Source organism: Oncorhynchus mykiss, chromosome 10 (genome assembly GCF_013265735.2).
Source record: "Oncorhynchus mykiss isolate Arlee chromosome 10, USDA_OmykA_1.1, whole genome shotgun sequence".
Classification (NCBI taxonomy): Eukaryota; Metazoa; Chordata; class Actinopteri; order Salmoniformes; family Salmonidae; genus Oncorhynchus; species Oncorhynchus mykiss.
This window is the reverse complement of record NC_048574.1, coordinates 84,138,831-84,160,560: the sequence shown is the minus strand read 5'-3', so window position 1 is coordinate 84,160,560 and position 21,730 is coordinate 84,138,831. Positions and strand designations below refer to the sequence as shown.

General features: G+C 40.3%; 2 protein-coding genes across 8 annotated transcripts in view; both read right to left on the bottom strand.

The window, feature by feature from the left end:
• LOC110515513 (regulator of G-protein signaling 12-like) overlaps positions 1-21,730 on the bottom strand; it is a 152,151-nt gene that overhangs the window by 122,027 nt on the left and 8,394 nt on the right. For all 4 annotated transcript variants that reach the window (XR_005034301.1, XM_036934299.1, XM_036934298.1 and 1 more), the window contains exons 6-7: positions 15,941-16,132; positions 14,329-15,063 (exon numbers count right to left, since the gene is read on the bottom strand). Coding sequence is in view for 3 of the 4 variants with exons in the window: in XM_036934299.1 (XP_036790194.1) it covers positions 14,329-15,063; positions 15,941-16,132 (927 nt within the window). In the remaining variant the exon portion in view is untranslated. The remainder of the gene's footprint in view (positions 1-14,328; positions 15,064-15,940; positions 16,133-21,730) is intronic.
• LOC118936846 lies at positions 6,997-12,649 on the bottom strand. Of its 4 annotated transcripts, none has more exons than XR_005034303.1 (4): positions 11,838-12,649; positions 10,377-11,087; positions 9,654-10,070; positions 9,039-9,575 (listed from the first exon to the last, which is right to left on the bottom strand). XR_005034303.1 is itself a non-coding variant. In XM_036934302.1 (3 exons), exons 1-3 carry the CDS (start codon positions 12,150-12,152, stop codon positions 8,657-8,659), a joined length of 627 nt encoding a protein of 208 aa, XP_036790197.1. In that variant the 5' UTR covers positions 12,153-12,631; the 3' UTR covers positions 6,997-8,656. The 4 variants fall into 4 exon arrangements, 2 of the variants coding, with proteins under 2 accessions (XP_036790197.1, XP_036790196.1); XR_005034302.1 differs by having other exon boundaries at positions 9,039-9,653; positions 9,741-10,070; XM_036934302.1 differs by lacking the exons at positions 9,039-9,575; positions 9,654-10,070 and adding an exon at positions 6,997-8,770 and having other exon boundaries at positions 10,890-11,087; positions 11,838-12,631.

Sequence of the window (21,730 nt, the reverse complement as noted above, 5' to 3'; positions counted from 1 at the left end):
TATAATATAGTAGAAGAGTCTAATATAGTAGAAGAGTCTAATATAGTAGAATATAATATAGTAGAAGAGTCTAATATAGTAGAAGAGTCTAATATAGTAGAATATAATATAGTAGAATATAATATAGTAGAATATAATATAGTAGAAGAGTCTAATATAGTAGAATATAATATAGTAGAATATAATATAGTAGAATATAATATAGTAGAATATAATATAGTAGAATATAATATAGTAGAATATAATATAGTAGAAGAGTCTAATATAGTAGAATATAATATAGTAGAAGAGTCTAATATAGTAGTAGAGTCTAATATAGTAGAAGAGTCTAATATAGTAGAATATAATATAGTAGAAGAGTCTAATATAGTAGAATATAATATAGTAGAAGAGTCTAATATAGTAGAATATAATATAGTAGAAGAGTCTAATATAGTAGAATATAATATAGTAGAAGAGTCTAATATAGTAGAATATAATATAGTAGAAGAGTCTAATATAGTAGTAGAGTCTAATATAGTAGAATATAATATAGTAGAAGAGTCTAATATAGTAGAATATAATATAGTAGAAGAGTCTAATATAGTAGAATATAATATAGTAGAAGAGTCTAATATAGTAGAATATAATATAGTAGAAGAGTCTAATATAGTAGTAGAGTCTAATATAGTAGAATATAATATAGTAGAAGAGTCTAATATAGTAGAATATAATATAGTAGAAGAGTCTAATATAGTAGAATATAATATAGTAGAATATAATATAGTAGAATATAATATAGTAGAATATAATATAGTAGAATATAATATAGTAGAAGAGTCTAATAGAGTAGAAGAGTCTAATATAGTAGAATATAATATAGTAGAATATAATATAGTAGAATATAATATAGTAGAATATAATATAGTAGAAGAGTCTAATAGAGTAGAATATAATATAGTAGAATATAATATAGTAGAATATAATATAGTAGAATATAATATAGTAGAAGAGTCTAATAGAGTAGAATATAATATAGTAGAATATAATATAGTAGAAGAGTCTAATATAGTAGAAGAGTCTAATATAGTAGAATATAATATAGTAGGATATAATATAGTAGAGTCTAATATAGTAGAAGAGTCTAATATAGTAGAAGAGTCTAATAGAGTAGAAGAGTCTAATAGAGTAGAATATAATATAGTAGAATATAATATAGTAGAAGAGTCTAATATAGTAGAATATAATATAGTAGAATATAATATAGAAGAGTCTAATATAGTAGAATATAATATAGAAGAGTCTAATATAGTAGAATATAATATAGTAGAAGAGTCTAATATAGTAGAATATAATATAGTAGAATATAATATAGTAGAAGAGTCTAATATAGTAGAAGAGTCTAATATAGTAGAAGAGTCTAATAGAGTAGAAGAGTCTAATAGAGTAGAATATAATATAGTAGAATATAATATAGTAGAAGAGTCTAATATAGTAGAATATAATATAGTAGAAGAGTCTAATATAGTAGAAGAGTCTAATATAGTAGAATATAATATAGTAGAAGAGTCTAATAGAGTAGAAGAGTCTAATATAGTAGAATATAATATAGTAGAATATAATATAGTAGAAGAGTCTAATATAGTAGAAGAGTCTAATATAGTAGAAGAGTCTAATATAGTAGAATATAATATAGTAGAATATAATATAGTAGAATATAATATAGTAGAATATAATATAGTAGAAGAGTCTAATATAGTAGAATATAATATAGTAGAATATAATATAGTAGAAGAGTCTAATATAGTAGAAGAGTCTAATATAGTAGAATATAATATAGTAGAATATAATATAGTAGAATATAATATAGTAGAATATAATAGTAGAAGAGTCTAATATAGTAGAATATAATATAGTAGAATATAATATAGTAGAATATAATATAGTAGAAGAGTCTAATATAGTAGAATATAATATAGTAGAATATAATATAGTAGAAGAGTCTAATATAGTAGAAGAGTCTAATATAGTAGAATATAATATAGTAGAATATAATATAGTAGAAGAGTCTAATATAGTAGAAGAGTCTAATATAGTAGAAGAGTCTAATATAGTAGAATATAATATAGTAGAATATAATATAGTAGAATATAATATAGTAGAATATAATATAGTAGAAGAGTCTAATATAGTAGAATATAATATAGTAGAATATAATATAGTAGAAGAGTCTAATATAGTAGAAGAGTCTAATATAGTAGAATATAATATAGTAGAATATAATATAGTAGAAGAGTCTAATATAGTAGAAGAGTCTAATAGAGTAGAATATAATATAGTAGAAGAGTCTAATATAGTAGAGTCTAATATAGTAGAAGAGTCTAATATAGTAGAGTCTAATATAGTAGAATAGTCTAATATAGTAGAGTCTAATATAGTAGAATAGTCTAATATAGTAGAGTCTAATATAGTAGAATATAATATAGTAGAAGAGTCTAATATAGTAGAATATAATATAGTAGAATAGTCTAATATAGTAGAATAGAGCAGAATACAATATAGTAGAATACAGTAGAATATAATATAATACAATAGAATGTAGTAGAATTGAACACAGTATAATATAGTAGAATACAGCACAATAAAGTTGAATATAGTAGAATCGAGTCGAACATAGTTGAAAGCCGAATATAATAGAATAGAATACAGGAAAATAGAATATAGTAGAATACAGTAGAATAGACTATAGTACAATATAGTAAATATAGTAAAATATAATACAGTAGAATACAATACAGTAGGATACAGTATAATATAATACAGTAGGATACAATACAGTAGAATGGAATACAGTAGAATGGAATACAGTAGAATAGAATACAGTAGCATAGAATACAGTAGCATAGAATACAGTAGAATGGAATACAGTAGAATGGAATACAGTAGAATAGAATACAGTAGCATAGAATACAGTAGGATACAATACAGTAGAATGGAATACAGTAGAATAGAATACAGTAGGATACAATACAGTAGAATGGAATACAGTAGAATATAATACAGTAGAATGGAATACAGTAGAATGGAATACAGTAGAATGGAATACAGTAGAATGGAATACAGTAGGATACAATACAGTAGAATGGAATACAGTAGAATGGAATACAGTAGGATACAATACAGTAGAATGGAATACAGTAGAATAGAATACAGTAGAATATAATACAGTAGAATGGAATACAGTAGGATACAATACCGTAGAATGGAATACAGTGGAATGGAATACAGTAGAATGGAATACAGTAGGATACAATACAGTAGAATGGAATACAGTAGAATAGAATACAGTAGAATGGAATACAGTAGGATACAATACAGTAGAATGGAATACAGTAGAATAGAATACAGTAGAATACAGTAGAATAGAATACAGTAGGATACAATAGAATAGAATACAGAGGAATATAATACAGTAGAATAGAATCTACTTTATATATTCCTATGAGGGAACTTCTTCTGCCCTCCACTATTAACATAGGCTACAAGAATAGTCAGGGGGGGGGGTGGGGGTTCTTGACCACGAGGTCTAAAACTATTGGCCTGAGGTAGCTCTATGTCAACTTCCAAAAAGTGTACGAGTAAGTTAGGGGAACTTCCCCGAGGTGAGGTGTCCTGGAGAAAGTAGCCAATATGGTCTGCCCTGTCCTTCAGACATGAATCTGGGTGCAGTTGCAATAAAATACATAGTGGACAGGCTTATTAGAAGGTAATGGGTGTGTAGGGGATAGATATAGGTTAATAGTTCTCTCTCTCCCACCACCCTCCTCCTCTCCTCACACCATCACCCAATCAGAAGTGTTTACTAGGATAGACAGTACATGAGTCGATAAACAGGAAGTAGCGGACAATGAAACACCCCGGACAGGAAGTGAGGTATCAGGACTTTATAAAGAAGTGTCATGGGAATATGGCCCTGGTCACTAGTTGTTCACTATTTAGGGAATAGGGCTCTGGTCCCCAGTAGTTCACTATATAGGGAATAGGGCCCTGGTCACTAGTAGTTCACTATATAGGGAATAGGGCTCTGGTCACTAGTAGTGCACTATATAGGGAATAGGGTGCCATTTGGCCTGCCACCAGATAACAGCCTACTGTGCAACACACTAGAAGTCGACCGATTAATCAGGATGGCCAATTAATTAGGGCCGAGTTCCAAGTTTTCATAACAATCGGAAATATGTATTTATTTTCAATGACGGCCAAGGGACGGTGGGTTAACTGCCTTTGTTCAGGGGCAGAACGACAGATTTTCACCTTGTCAGCTCGGGGGATCCAATCTTGCAACCTTACAGTTAACTAGTCCAAGGTTATAACCACCTGCCTCTCGTTGCACTCCACAAGGAGACTGCCTGTTACGCAAATGCAGTAGAAGCCAAGGTAAGTTGCTAGCTAGTTGCTAGCATTATAAAAAAACGAATCAATCATAATCACTAGTTAACTACACATGGTTGATGATATTATTAGTTTATCTAGCGTGTTGCATATAATCGATGCAACGCAGGGAGATGATTTAACAAAAGCGCATTTGCGAAAAAAGCACAATCGTTGGACGACTGTACCTAACCATAAACATCAATGCCTTTTCTTAAAATCAATACCCAGAAGTATATATTTTTAAACCTGCATATTTAGCTCAAATAAATCAGACATAGTAGACAATATTAACCAGCTGAAATTGTGTCACTTCTCTTGCGTTCATTGCACGCAGAGTCAGGGTGTACAGTGCCTTGCGAAAGTATTCGGCCCCCTTGAACTTTGCGACCTTTTGCCACATTTCAGGCTTCAAACATAAAGATATAAAACTGTATTTTTTTGTGAAGAATCAACAACAAGTGGGACACAATCATCAAGTGGAACGACATTTATTGGATATTTCAAACTTTTTTAACAAATCAAAAACTGAAAAATTGGGCGTGAACCCAGTACATCCATAGAGAGGTACCCCTCAACCCAGTACAGCCATAGTGAAGTCCTGTAAGTTTCTATTGTGTTTTGCTCCGCAGTCTGGCAGCAGGCCGTCAGTCTGGCAGCAGGCCGTCAGTCTGGCAGCAGGTCGTCAGTCTGGCAGCAGGTCGTCAGTCTGGCAGCAGGTCGTCAGTCTGGCAGCAGGTCATCAGTCTGGCAGCAGGTCATCAGTCTGGCAGTTGGTCATCAGTCTGGCAGTTGGTCATCAGTCTGGCAGTAGGTCATCAGTCTGGCAGTAGGTCATCAGTCTGGCAGTAGGTCATCAGTCTGGCAGTAGGTCATCAGTCTGGTAACAGGAGGCTACTACGACCCAGGTATTCGCTAGATAACACACACACTGTAGTAGATACTTAGTCGTGACTTACAAACGGACTATTCATGGAGTCCAGCAACACTCTGTAACCCACCGTCTGCAGGTAGTGACCGATACCGAACGCATCGGGACACGACTGCCACTCTCCTCGGTGCTCATCGGGACACGTCCAGGTGACTTTGATTTGGCTGTAGCCCAACGCGGTTATGGTCCGATTACGCAACGCAGCGCCACACTGGTGACACGTCTGGAAAAGCTCCTTGAGTTTCGACTCGTTCACCATCCATTTCCTTTCGCTCCAAACTCCTCCTCCGTCCGGTTCGCCCGACGACACCCTACTGTCAGAGCTGGAGGTGGAGGGGCTGGAGGTGGAGGGGCTGGAGGTGGAGGGGCTGGAGGTGGAGAGGCTGGAGGTGGAGAGGCTGGAGGTGGAGGGGTTGGAGGTGGAGGGGTTGGAGGTGGAGGGGCTGGAGGTGGAGGGGCTGGAGGTGGAGGGGCTGGAGGTGGAGGGGCTGGAGGTGGAGGGGCTGGAGGTGGAGGGGCTGGAGGTGGAGAGGTTGGAGGTGGAGAGGTTGGAGGTGGAGAGGCTGGAGGTGGAGGGGTTGGAGGTGGAACCAGCAGCAGAGCTCATACTGGTACAGTCCTTCACTGAAGTCTTCTTAACGGCTGCGTCCATTTGACCTTTCTTCCTGCGCGTCACCTGAACGACAGAAAAAATAAACATGTTAAAAGGAGAATTTGTACGAAAAACTGCATACTGATAGACAGGTTGCTGTGGAAACGGTGGTGAATAAATTACTACATACTGATAGACAGGTTGCTGTGGAAACGGTGGTGAATAAATTACTACATACTGATAGACAGGTTGCTGTGGAAACGGTGGTGAATAAATTACTACATACTGATAGACAGGTTGCTGTGGAAACGGTGGTGAATAAATGACTCCATTCTGATAGACAGGTTGCTGTGGAAACGGTGGTGAATAAATGACTCCATTCTGATACAGGTTGCTGTGGAAACGGTGGTGAATAAATGACTCCATTCTGATAGACAGGTTGCTGTGGAAACGGTGGTGAATAAATTACAACGTTGGGCGACTAGTGTGCAGCTTTTCCTTTGGAAGTGTTATACCAACAGAATGAGTCGGGACCAACAGAATGAGTCTGGACCAACAGGTCAAGCCGTATCAACAGAATGAGTCTGGACCAACAGAATGAGTCGGGACCAACAGAATGAGTCGGGACCAACAGAATGAGTCCGTATCAACAGAATGAGTCCGTATCAACAGAATGAGTCCGTATCAACAGAATGAGTCCGTATCAACAGAATGAGTCCGTATCAACAGAATGAGTCCGTATCAACAGAATGAGTCCGTATCAACAGAATGAGTCCGTATCAACAGAATGAGTCCGTATCAACAGAATGAGTCCGTATCAACAGAATGAGTCTGTATCAACAGAATGAGTCTGTATCAACAGAATGAGTCGGGACCAACAGAATGAGTCGGGACCAACAGGTCAAGACGTATCAACAGAATGAGTCCGTATCAACAGAATGAGTCCGGACCAACAGGTCAAGACATATCAACAGAATGAGTCCGTATCAACAGAATGAGTCCGTATCAACAGAATGAGTCCGGACCAACAGGTCAAGACATATCAACAGAATGAGTCCGTATCAACAGAATGAGTCCGTATCAACAGAATGAGTCCGTATCAACAGAATGAGTCGGGACCAACAGAATGAGTCCGTATCAACAGAATGAGTCGGTATCAACAGAATGAGTCGGGACCAACAGAATGAGTCTGGACCAACAGAATGAGTCTGGACCAACAGAATGAGTCTGGACCAACAGAATGAGTCTGGACCAACAGAATGAGTCTGGACCAACAGAATGAGTCTGGACCAACAGGTCAAGCCGTATCAACAGAATGAGTCTGGACCAACAGAATGAGTCGGGACCAACAGAATGAGTCGGGACCAACAGAATGAGTCGGGACCAACAGGTCAAGACGTATCAACAGAATGAGTCCGTATCAACAGAATGAGTCCGGACCAACAGAATGAGTCCGGACCAACAGGTCAAGACATATCAACAGAATGAGTCCGTATCAACAGAATGAGTCCGTACCAACAGAATGAGTCGGGACCAACAGAATGAGTCGGGACCAACAGAATGAGTCGGGACCAACAGAATGAGTCGGGACCAACAGAATGAGTCGGGACCAACAGGTCAAGCCGTATCAACAGAATGAGTCGGGACCAACAGAATGAGTCGGGACCAACAGAATGAGTCTGGACCAACAGAATGAGTCTGGACCAACAGAATGAGTCTGGACCAACAGGTCAAGCCGTATCAACAGAATGAGTCTGGACCAACAGAATGAGTCTGGACCAACAGAATGAGTCTGGACCAACAGAATGAGTCTGGACCAACAGAATGAGTCCGTATCAACAGGTCAAGCCGTATCAACAGAATGAGTCCGTATCAACAGAATGAGTCCGTATCAACAGAATGAGTCGGGACCAACAGAATGAGTCGGGACCAACAGAATGAGTCGGGACCAACAGAATGAGTCGGGACCAACAGGTCAAGCCGTATCAACAGAATGAGTCGGGACCAACAGAATGAGTCGGGACCAACAGAATGAGTCTGGACCAACAGAATGAGTCTGGACCAACAGAATGAGTCTGGACCAACAGGTCAAGCCGTATCAACAGAATGAGTCTGGACCAACAGAATGAGTCTGGACCAACAGAATGAGTCTGGACCAACAGAATGAGTCTGGACCAACAGAATGAGTCTGGACCAACAGAATGAGTCTGGACCAACAGAATGAGTCCGTATCAACAGGTCAAGCCGTATCAACAGGTCAAGCCGTATCAACAGAATGAGTCCGTATCAACAGAATGAGTCCGTATCAACAGGTCAAGCCATATCAACAGAATGAGTCCGTATCAACAGGTCAAGCCGTATCAACAGAATGAGTCCGTATCAACAGGTCAAGCCATATCAACAGAATGAGTCCGTATCAACAGGTCAAGCCGTATCAACAGAATGAGTCCGTATCAACAGAATGAGTCCGTATCAACAGGTCAAGCCGTATCAACAGAATGAGTCCGTATCAACAGAATGAGTCCGTATCAACAGAATGAGTCCGTATCAACAGGTCAAGCCGTATCAACAGAATGAGTCCGTATCAACAGAATGAGTCCGTATCAACAGAATGAGTCCGTATCAACAGGTCAAGCCGTATCAACAGAATGAGTCCGTATCAACAGAATGAGTCCGGACCAACAGGTCAAGCCGTATCAACAGAATGAGTCCGTATCAACAGGTCAAGCCGTATCAACAGAAGGAACAGGAAGTGTCAGACAGATACTCACAGGAACGTTGGTCTTTGTTTTTTTCCTTCTGCATGCGTCTCCCGTTGTCGTCGTAGAGGGGAGGTCCTGCAGAAACACAATGTCAGCCCAACCAATAACCTGTTATCTATCAGACTCTGAGACAGACTAGTGTCCTGTCCAGGGGGTGTACTGTACATAATGCTGTCTCACTACAGAAACAGGAGATAGACTAGTGTCCTGTCCATGGGGTGTACTGTACATCAAGCTGCCTACCCACAGAAACAGGAGATATACTAGTGTCCTGTCCAGGGGGTGTACCGTACATCAAGCTGTCTCACTACAGAAACAGGAGATACACTAGTGTCCTGTCCAGGGGGTGTACCGTACATCAAGCTGTCTCACTACAGAAACAGGAGATACACTAGTGAGTGTCCTGTCCAGGGGGTGTTCTGTACATCAAGCTGTCTCACTACAGAAACAGGAGATAGACTCCTGCTCCTATGAGCCATTCCAGCTCCCACAAGCCAAGTACTTCCATACTATCCATCCACAGCCAGTAGAGCCCCATGATGATAACAGCATTCATGACCTTACTAAGTGTAGAGCCCCATGATGATAACAGCATTACCTCACTAAGTGTAGAGCCCCATGATAATAACAGCATTACCTTACTAAGTGTACAGCTAGTAGAGACCCATGATAATAACAGCATTACCTTACTAAGTATACAGCCCCATGATAATAACAGCATTACCTTACTAAGTATACAGCCCCATGATAATAACAGCATTACCTTACTAAGTGTACAGCCCCATGATAATAACAGCATTACCTTACTAAGTGTACAGCCCCATGATAATAACAGCATTACCTTACTAAGTGTAGAGCCCCATGATAATAACAGCATTACCTTACTAAGTGTACAGCCCCGTGATAATGACAGCATTACCTTACTAAGTGTAGAGCCCCATGATAATAACAGCATTACCTTACTAAGTGTACAGCTAGTAGAGCCCCATGATAATAACATCATTACCTTACTAAGTGTACAGCCCCGTGATAATGACAGCATTACCTTACTAAGTGTAGAGCCCCATGATAATAACAGCATTACCTCACTAAGTGTACAGCCCCATGATAATAACAGCATTACCTTACTAAGCGTAGAGCCCCATGATAATAACAGCATTACCTTACTAAGTGTAGAGCCTCATGATAATAACAGCATTACCTTACTAAGTGTACAGCTAGTAGAGACCCATGATAATAACAGCATTACCTCACTAAGTGTAGAGCCTCATGATAATAACAGCATTACCTTACTAAGTGTAGAGCCCCATGATAATAACAGCATTACCTTACTAAGTGTACAGCTAGTATAGCCCCATGATAATAACAGCATTACCTTACTAAGTGTGGAGCCACATGATAATAACAGCATTACCTTACTAAGTGTACAGCCAGTAGAGCCCCATGATGATAACAGCATTACCTTACTAAGTGTACAGCCAGTAGTGCCCCATGATAACAGCATTACCTTACTAAGTGTACAGCCAGTAGAGCCCCATGATGATAACAGCATTACCTTACTAAGTGTACAGCCAGTAGAGCCCCATGACAATAACAGCATTACCTTACTAAGTGTACAGCCCCATGATAATAACAGCATTACCTTACTAAGTATAGAGCCCCATGATAATAACAGCATTACCTTACTAAGTGTACAGCTAGTATAGCCCCATGATAATAACAGCATTACCTTACTAAGTGTAGAGCCCCATGATAATAACAGCATTACCTTACTAAGTGTACAGCTAGTATAGCCCCATGATAATAACAGCATTACCTTACTAAGTGTAGAGCCCCATGATAATAACAGCATTACCTTACTAAGTGTACAGCTAGTATAGCCCCATGATAATAACAGCATTACCTTACTAAGTGTACAGCCCCATGATAATAACAGCATTACCTTACTAAGTGTACAGCTAGTATAGCCCCATGATAATAACAGCATTACCTTACTAAGTGTAGAGCCCCATGATAATAACAGCATTACCTTACTAAGTGTACAGCTAGTATAGCCCCATGATAATAACAGCAATACCTTACTAAGTGTACAGCCCCATGATAATAACAGCATTACCTTACTAAGTGTAGAGCCCCATGATAATAACAGCATTACCTTACTAAGTGTAGAGCCCCATGATAATAACAGCATTACCTTACTAAGTGAACACGTGTGAGCCAGAGCCACGTACGCCCCAGAGGTTGAAGCAGGCTCTGTCAGCTGCAGACCCCGGTGGGAGAGGAACCCCGTCGTAGCCGTAGCAACACCTGACCCTCCACGTTGTGGGGTGGGACTAGATGCCCCTCCAGCAGACAGGGAGTCAGTCCCTGGAGGTACGTCTCCCGTCTCAACCTGGGTGAGAGAGAAAAAGGCACCAGGAAATGCTGCTATTCATTTTTTAAATACACAAAAGGGAGAACACGTGTAGGCATGACGTCAATTTGGGCTTTGAACAAGACCACGGGAGAACCTCAATTGCATTTCCTCGATTCCTAGCGTCCTCTCTCGCCTTCTCAACAAACAACATTGGATGTGACGGTGAGAGGTCCCGCCCCTCTGACCTCATCCAATGGGTTTGGTTTTCGAGAAGGGAACGAGGAGCGACTACAAGGAGTCAAGGAAATGCAATTGAGATTCTCCCTATAATAACTGCATGCTGTCAGCTATTACAAGGCAAGCTGAAACACTTTACAGTCAAGTCACGGTTCCTTTATATTGCATGTGGACATTTTATTATGTATTTGACCCAAGACAATGAATAAAAAGCACCAAGAAAATGGCACAAAGTTAACTTAGACATTGTGTTGTACTTGGCTAAAATTGTGTGTGTTGTACTTGGCTATTCTTTGGCTAAAAGTGTGTGTTTGTGTGCTCGCTCTGAGAAGGACATTCACCAGTAAAGTGACAGCCCTATGAAAACGTCAACAGAACACCTTTCACTAAAACTACGCTACCCATAATACAATGCGACCCCCCCCCACCCAGTGATCGATAGCTAGCTTACATTGGTAGTTCCAGCATCTACGCCCTAAATTTTGTCATTTATCAAGGAACAAATAATAACCCTGTTCAATCAGTCAGATGTTGTTAGATTACACTTACCGATATTATTCCACGTTGTCCTGGCGCGTGAACGGCCACCGACGGCACCGCTGTATCCTTCAGGAAACTTTTCATGATTCTCATCCTGCTGTGTCTGTCCTGTCCCAGCTTCTCGTAATAGTCCCCCGGTAGAAAATGTTCCGAGCAAACGAGTAACTTTCTGAGGTCATCGGTCGCGGTATTAGCATCTTTGTTCAGAGCAATCAGCCACAGTTTCAATCGGTCCGGATGACTCAGTGGAAGTCGGTGAAACATTAGAGCCGACCAAGTCTTTTGCTTGTTGTCGCACGTTTTAACAGCGCACTCGCGAGGCATATTGGAGCAGCGACGGTAGCGCACGTGACAACGGGGAAAGCTCTTTAGTTGAGATTAACGTTAGTTAGCAATACCGTTGATGATGGTTGTCCGTCTCAACACAGCAGCACACTCGACTAGCTAGCTAGCTACTTGCAAATGTAAACTTGCTAGCTAATAGCTTGAAAATATGTCCAGCAGTGTCGACAATCGTCAGTCCACTGGCTGCGAGGTAAATCAATAACGCTTGGCAGTCTGTTGATGTCGCTAGGAGTTACTTTTCTTATTTTGATACCAGCTTATATAGCAAACCCGAAAATGTCGCGTTTACTTCCTGAAGAGGAACGTCAGAACAAGCTGTCCAATCAGCGCGGCTTTTTGCTCGGCTACTCGTGGGCGTGGTTTTGCACCAAGTTTGGCGCAGATAAAACCCACATAATCAAGACTGTAAAAAAGAGAGCGAGAAGGAAGCAGAGCAGAACAGGTGTCCATATTGAATCAATAAGGTATGGTTTGAGTCTGGAGTCGAGGCCAGGGACAGGGGATGGGAAGCAACCTAAATGGCATCCTATATATATATGTCCTATATAGTGCACAGCTTTTAACCAGGGCCCATTGGGGCTGTAGTCCCTTGCAAAAGTATTCATACCCCTGTATACAACATCTGTAAGATCAAATATTACATTTCAACCACAGATCCAACTATATACAAAAAAAACAGGAAGCTTTTTGTGTCAGAGAGAGAGAGAGAGACATTGTCTTCATCTAATTACTCTCAGAGAGAGAGAGGAGTCTGAAGACCAGACTTAAATGGTATTAAAAGGTGTGCTGGAGAAACTGAGTACCAAACAGGAGTGCACATTTTTGTTCCAGCCCAGTAGTAAAACACCTGACCTGATTCAACTAATCATCAAGCCACAAACACTGAGGTACATGTGTAGAGTCTATTGAGAGACAGAGAGGTAGAGAGAGAGAGACAGAGACAGAGGTAGAGAGAGAGAGAGAGAGACAGAGACAGAGAGGTAGCGAGAGAGAGAGACAGACAGAGAAATAGAGAGAGAGAGAGAGTGAGTCAGAGAGAGAGAGAGAGAGTGAGAGAGAGAGACAGAGAGTGAGAGACAGAGAGAAAGACAGACAGATACAGAGAGTGAGAGAGAGAGAGACAGACAGATAAAGAGAAATAGAGAGAGAGGTAGAAGTAGAGGTAGAGACAGACAGAGAGAGAGAAATAGAGAGAGAGAAAGACGGATACAGAGAAATAGAGAGAGAGGTAGAAGTAGAGGTAGAGACAGACAGACCAAGAGAGTTGTCGGGATAGCACCCGTGGCCAGACATTTCCAGAAAGTAATTTTCCACTCCAGTGGTTTGATACAGTGTTTTCTCATGTTGGGTTCACTTCTAACAAGCTCCCTCCACAACCCAGACCACCAGCTATTATTATAGTAGAATATGATTCTGGACTGGAGCTTTACAATACAGAACCACGCACACACACACACACACACACACACACACACACACACACACACACACACACACACACACTATCATAGTACAACGGTAGTCTGGACTGTAGCTCTACAATACAGATACTACCAGTACTACTACTAGAGAAAAGTTGGTCACTATAAATCACTATAAATCACTATAAATCTGATGCTTTACTTCAGACTTCTACAAACAGACACATACACACACACACACACGCACGCACACACTACCATGACATACTGTATGACTTCCACACACACACACACCTCTCCAACACCACCATGACATACTGTATGACTTCTACACACACACACACACACACACACACACACACACACACCTCTCCAACACCACCATGACATACTGTATGACTTCCACACACACACACACACACACACACACACACACACACACACACACACACACACACACACACACCACCATGACATACTGTATGACTTCTACACACACACACACACTACCATGACATACTGTATGACTTCTACACACACACACACACACCACCATGACATACTGTATGACTTCTACACACACACTACCATGACATACTGTATGACTTCTACACACACACACACACACCACCATGACATACTGTATGACTTCTACACACACACACACACACCACCACCATGACATACTGTATGACTTCTACACACACACACACACACACACACCACTCTCTTACCTTCTTCTCCCCGTCTTTCCCATTCCCGCGTCTCTTCCCATTCTGCTTGTGCTCTCTGAGTCCTTTCTCTCCAGCCGCGGGCCCAAACAGCTTCTTAGCCCACTCATCCTTCTGCGTGGCCAGCCCGGGAGGCTGCGGAGGCAGGGGCAGGTCCCCGGCTGGTAGCGGAGCCCTGTAGCGATCCGCGGGTATCTTGTTCATGGGTGGCGGGAGGGTGCTACAGTTGGTTGATGACCAGCCATCCGTTGACTCAGCATAGGACTCCTGATCACTACACAGGCCTCCTTGTCCCTGCGTTTGTCCTGCCTGGCCCGGTTGTCTCCAGTCTCTCAGGACATGGACTGGTAACCAGCGTTGAGACTGATGGTGTTGGGGCTGGGCCAGGCTCTGCTCCGCTCCTCCTCCAGATCCTCCCCTCTTCCCTGGCGGGTAGTGGTGGAGTGAGGGCTGGGAGGAGTGGGCCCCTCGAGGGGGGATGGCAGGGGGGAGAGGCGGGGGCGGGTAGCTGCTGTTGAGGTGAGGGGGAGGAGGAGGAGGGGGGAGAGGGGGGCCAGGGACGACACCGGGAGGGGCTTGGTTCCAGCCCGGGACCGAGGGAGGAGGAGGGCTGTCCCAGTGGCGTGGACCGGGGTTGTGGTTATGGCCTCCCAGGTCAACCAATAAGACACGGTTACTCTTTTCATCTGGCAGGAAGTTACCGATGCCGCTGTCGCTGTTGCTACTGGTGCTGTGGTTCTGTTAACAACAATAATAACATCAATAATAATAACAATAATAACAACAATAATACCATTAATAATAATAACAATAATAACAACAACAATAACAAATAAAATAATAATAATAATAATAACAACAACAATACCAATAATAACAATAACAATAATAACAATAACAATAATAACAAATAAAATAATAATAATAATAACAATAATAACGTAGATAATAATGACAACATTAATAATAATAACAATAATAACATTAATAATAATAACAATAATAACAACAACAATACCAATAATAACAATAACAACAATAACAAATAAAATAATAATAATAATAACAATAATAACGTAGATAATAATGACAACAATAATAATAATAACAACAATAATAACGTAGATAATAATGACAACAATAATAATAATAACAACAATAATAACGTTGATAATAATGACAACAACAATAATAATAATAATAATAATAACAATAATAATAATAATAACAATAATAACGTTGATAATAATGACAACAATAATAATAATAATAATAACAATAATAATGACAATGACAATAACAATAATATTAACAATTATAACAATAATAATCATTGAAAAGTGATGAATAAATAACATTTAGACCTGGATTTCAAATACTTGAAACATATTTCTAATAATTTCTCTGTGCCTTGTTGAGCTTGTCTGGCTTAATAAACCAATAGCAGAGTCCCAAAAGTGCAAACTGGCCCACCTGGCCCACTCCAGTGTGGGTATTTGAACATGACAGTTCTGTCAAAGTTCTACTAAACCTAAACAAGACATTAAAAGAAAAACAACATCCATTTGGATTGAAGGTCGAAGAACAACAGATGATAAACACAGAACTAAACTACCTGCTGTGGGTCGTTGTCCGGATCAACGAACGCCCGCGCCCGGACCCCCTCGATGTTCACCCCCATGTCCCGGTAGAGAACAGACACAAACTGGAGCAGAGGCTGGGAGGTAGGGGGGAACTCCAGACACCCTCCAGTATCGGGATCAGGAGTACACTCAAACCCAAACCTCCTGGCCACACCCACATGGACCTAGAGGGAGGAGGAGGTTACTTTATTGTCCAATGGACACAGATTTACAACTGGTTATTCCAACCCCTCTGAAAATATGGTATTTTAGCATATTTATGGTAGGTTTTATCTATAGTAGTGAATTACAGTTGACATTAATATTCAGTTTACAGTCTGAGTCGTTATCAAAAGAAATCAACTCCTGAATCCCATTTAGATTTGTTTTCCTCCCCCTATTTGTTGTTGAAGAATTTAAACCAGTAAGTTCTCTTTATCTACTGGGAACATTCCAGAACCAGTATGTCCTCTTTATCTACTGGGAACATTCCAGAACCAGTATGTCCTCTTTATCTACTGGGAACATTCCAGAACCAGTATGTCCTCTTTATCTACTGGGAACATTCCAGAACCAGTATGTCCTCTTTATCTACTGGGAACATTCCAGAACCAGTATGTCCTCTTTATCTACTGGGAACATTCCAGAACCAGTATGTCCTCTTTATCTACTGGGAACATTCCAGAACCAGTATGTCCTCTTTATCTACTGGGAACATTCCAGAACCAGTATGTCCTCTTTATCTACTGGGAACATTCCAGAACTAGTAAGTCCTCTTTATCTACTGGGAACATTCCAGAACTAGTAAGTCCTCTTTATCTACTGGGAACATTCCAGAACTAGTAAGTCCTTTTTATCTACTGGGAACATTCCAGAACCAGTATGTCCTCTTTATCTACTGGGAACATTCCAGAACTAGTAAGTCCTCTTTATCTACTGGGAACATTCCAGAACTAGTAAGTCCTCTTTATCTACTGGGAACATTCCAGAACTAGTAAGTCCTCTTTATCTATTGGGAACATTCCAGAACTAGTAAGTCCTCTTTATCTATTGGGAACATTCCAGAACTAGTAAGTCCTCTTTATCTACTGGGAACATTCCAGAACCAGTATGTCCTCTTTATCTACTGGGAACATTCCAGAACCAGTATGTCCTCTTTATCTACTGGGAACATTCCAGAACCAGTATGTCCTCTTTATCTACTGGGAACATTCCAGAACCAGTATGTCCTCTTTATCTACTGGGAACATTCCAGAACCAGTATGTCCTCTTTATCTACTGGGAACATTCCAGAACCAGTAAGACCTCTTTATCTACTGGGAACATTCCAGAACTAGTAAGTCCTCTTTATCTACTGGGAACATTCCAGAACTAGTAAGTCCTCTTTATCTACTGGGAACATTCCAGAACTAGTAAGTCCTCTTTATCTACTGGGAACATTCCAGAACTAGTAAGTCCTCTTTATCTACTGGGAACATTCCAGAACTAGTAAGTCCTCTTTATCTACTGGGAACATTCCAGAACTAGTAAGTCCTCTTTATCTACTGGGAACATTCCAGAACTAGTAAGTCCTCTTTATCTACTGGGAACATTCCAGAACCAGTATGTCCTCTTTATCTACTGGGAACATTCCAGAACTAGTAAGTCCTCTTTATCTACTGGGAACATTCCAGAACCAGTAAGTCCTCTTTATCTACTGGGAACATTCCAGAACCAGTAAGACCTCTTTATCTACTGGGAACATTCCAGAACTAGTAAGTCCTCTTTATCTACTGGGAACATTCCAGAACTAGTAAGTCCTCTTTATCTACTGGGAACATTCCAGAACTAGTAAGTTCTCTTTATCTACTGGGAACATTCCAGAACTAGTAAGTCCTCTTTATCTACTGGGAACATTCCAGAACTAGTAAGTCCTCTTTATCTACTGGGAACATTCCAGAACTAGTAAGTCCTCTTTATCTACTGGGAACATTCCAGAACTAGTAAGTCCTCTTTATCTACTGGGAACATTCCAGAACTAGTAAGTCCTCTTTATCTACTGGGAACATTCCAGAACTAGTAAGTCCTCTTTATCTACTGGGAACATTCCAGAACTAGTAAGTCCTCTTTATCTACTGGGAACATTCCAGAACTAGTAAGTCCTCTTTATCTACTGGGAACATTCCAGAACTAGTAAGTCCTCTTTATCTACTGGGAACATTCCAGAACTAGTAAGTCCTCTTTATCTACTGGGAACATTCCAGAACTAGTAAGTCCTCTTTATCTACTGGGAACATTCCAGAACTAGTAAGTCCTCTTTATCTACTGGGAACATTCCAGAACTAGTAAGTCCTCTTTATCTACTGGGAACATTCCAGAACTAGTAAGTCCTCTTTATCTACTGGGAACATTCCAGAACTAGTAAGTCCTCTTTATCTACTGGGAACATTCCAGAACTAGTAAGTCCTCTTTATCTACTGGGAACATTCCAGAACTAGTAAGTCCTCTTTATCTACTGGGAACATTCCAGAACTAGTAAGTCCTCTTTATCTACTGGGAACATTCCAGAACTAGTAAGTCCTCTTTATCTACTGGGAACATTCCAGAACTAGTAAGTCCTCTTTATCTACTGGGAACATTCCAGAACTAGTAAGTCCTCTTTATCTACTGGGAACATTCCAGAACTAGTAAGTCCTCTTTATCTACTGGGAACATTCCAGAACTAGTAAGTCCTCTTTATCTACTGGGAACATTCCAGAACTAGTAAGTCCTCTTTATCTACTGGGAACATTCCAGAACCAGTAAGTCCTCTTTATCTACTGGGAACATTCCAGAACTAGTAAGTCCTCTTTATCTACTGGGAACATTCCAGAACTAGTAAGTCCTCTTTATCTACTGGGAACATTCCAGAACTAGTAAGTCCTCTTTATCTACTGGGAACATTCCAGAACTAGTAAGTCCTCTTTATCTACTGGGAACATTCCAGAACTAGTAAGTCCTCTTTATCTACTGGGAACATTCCAGAACTAGTAAGTCCTCTTTATCTACTGGGAACATTCCAGAACTAGTAAGTCCTCTTTATCTACTGGGAACATTCCAGAACTAGTAAGTCCTCTTTATCTACTGGGAACATTCCAGAACTAGTAAGTCCTCTTTATCTACTGGGAACATTCCAGAACCAGTAAGTCCTCTTTATCTACTGGGAACATTCCAGAACCAGTAAGTCCTCTTTATCTACTGGGAACATTCCAGAACTAGTAAGTCCTCTTTATCTACTGGGAACATTCCAGAACTAGTAAGTCCTCTTTATCTACTGGGAACATTCCAGAACTAGTAAGTCCTCTTTATCTACTGGGAACATTCCAGAACTAGTAAGTCCTCTTTATCTACTGGGAACATTCCAGAACTAGTAAGTCCTCTTTATCTACTGGGAACATTCCAGAACTAGTAAGTCCTCTTTATCTACTGGGAACATTCCAGAACTAGTAAGTCCTCTTTATCTACTGGGAACATTCCAGAACCAGTAAGTCCTCTTTATCTACTGGGAACATTCCAGAACTAGTAAGTCCTCTTTATCTACTGGGAACATTCCAGAACTAGTAAGTCCTCTTTATCTACTGGGAACATTCCAGAACTAGTAAGTCCTCTTTATCTACTGGGAACATTCCAGAACCAGTAAGTCCTCTTTATCTACTGGGAACATTCCAGAACTAGTAAGTCCTCTTTATCTACTGGGAACATTCCAGAACTAGTAAGTCCTCTTTATCTACTGGGAACATTCCAGAACTAGTAAGTCCTCTTTATCTACTGGGAACATTCCAGAACTAGTAAGTCCTCTTTATCTACTGGGAACATTCCAGAACCAGTAAGTCCTCTTTATCTACTGGGAACATTCCAGAACCAGTAAGTCCTCTTTATCTACTGGGAACATTCCAGAACTAGTAAGTCCTCTTTATCTACTGGGAACATTCCAGAACTAGTAAGTCCTCTTTATCTACTGGGAACATTCCAGAACTAGTAAGTCCTCTTTATCTACTGGGAACATTCCAGAACTAGTAAGTCCTCTTTATCTACTGGGAACATTCCAGAACCAGTAAGTCCTCTTTATCTACTGGGAACATTCCAGAACCAGTATGTCCTCTTTATCTACTGGGAACATTCCAGAACCAGTATGTCCTCTTTATCTACTGGGAACATTCCAGAACCAGTATGTCCTCTTTATCTACTGGGAACATTCCAGAACCAGTAAGTCCTCTTTATCTACTGGGAACATTCCAGAACTAGTAAGTCCTCTTTATCTACTGGGAACATTCCAGAACTAGTAAGTCCTCTTTATCTACTGGGAACATTCCAGAACTAGTAAGTCCTCTTTATCTACTGGGAACATTCCAGAACTAGTAAGTCCTCTTTATCTACTGGGAACATTCCAGAACTAGTAAGTCCTCTTTATCTACTGGGAACATTCCAGAACTAGTAAGTCCTCTTTATCTACTGGGAACATTCCAGAACTAGTAAGTCCTCTTTATCTACTGGGAACATTCCAGAACTAGTAAGTCCTCTTTATCTACTGGGAACATTCCAGAACTAGTAAGTCCTCTTTATCTACTGGGAACATTCCAGAACTAGTAAGTCCTCTTTATCTACTGGGAACATTCCAGAACTAGTAAGTCCTCTTTATCTACTGGGAACATTCCAGAACTAGTAAGTCCTCTTTATCTACTGGGAACATTCCAGAACTAGTAAGTCCTCTTTATCTACTGGGAACATTCCAGAACTAGTAAGTCCTCTTTATCTACTGGGAACATTCCAGAACTAGTAAGTCCTCTTTATCTACTGGGAACATTCCAGAACTAGTAAGTCCTCTTTATCTACTGGGAACATTCCAGAACTAGTAAGTCCTCTTTATCTACTGGGAACATTCCAGAACTAGTAAGTCCTCTTTATCTACTGGGAACATTCCAGAACCAGTATGTCCTCTTTATCTACTGGGAACATTCCAGAACCAGTATGTCCTCTTTATCTACTGGGAACATTCCAGTAAGTCCTCTTTATCTACTGGGAACATTCCAGAACCAGTATGTCCTCTTTATCTACTGGGAATATTCCAGTAAGTCCTCTTTATCTACTGGGAACATTCCAGAACTAGTAAGTCCTCTTTATCTACTGGGAACATTCCAGAACTAGTAAGTCCTCTTTATCTACTGGGAACATTCCAGAACTAGTAAGTCCTCTTTATCTACTGGGAACATTCCAGAACTAGTAAGTCCTCTTTATCTACTGGGAACATTCCAGAACTAGTAAGTCCTCTTTATCTACTGGGAACATTCCAGAACTAGTAAGTCCTCTTTATCTACTGGGAACATTCCAGAACTAGTAAGTCCTCTTTATCTACTGGGAACATTCCAGAACTAGTAAGTCCTCTTTATCTACTGGGAACATTCCAGAACTAGTAAGTCCTCTTTATCTACTGGGAACATTCCAGAACCAGTATGTCCTCTTTATCTACTGGGAACATTCCAGAACCAGTATGTCCTCTTTATCTACTGGGAACATTCCAGTAAGTCCTCTTTATCTACTGGGAACATTCCAGAACCAGTATGTCCTCTTTATCTACTGGGAATATTCCAGTAAGTCCTCTTTATCTACTGGGAACATTCCAGGACCAGTATGTCCTCTTTATCTACTGGGAGCATTCCAGAACCAGTAAGTCCTCTTTATCTACTGGGAAATCCAGAACAAGTAAGACATCTTTATCTACTGGGAACATTCCAGAACCAGTATGTCCTCTTTATCTACTGGGAACA

Excerpts from the sequence above, each read along its gene's own strand:
- LOC118936846 (XM_036934301.1), bottom strand. The coding sequence starts at position 12,152 with ATGCCTCGCGAGTGCGCTGTTAAAACGTGCGACAACAAGCAAAAGACT. Across the intron at positions 11,088-11,837 it reads GACAACGTGGAATAATATCG|GTTGAGACGGGAGACGTACC; the intron begins GTAAGTGTAATC and ends TCTCTCACCCAG. Across the intron at positions 10,071-10,376 it reads CTAGCTGTACACTTAGTAAG|GTAATGCTGTTATTATCATG; the intron begins GTAATGCTGTTA and ends ACACTTAGTAAG.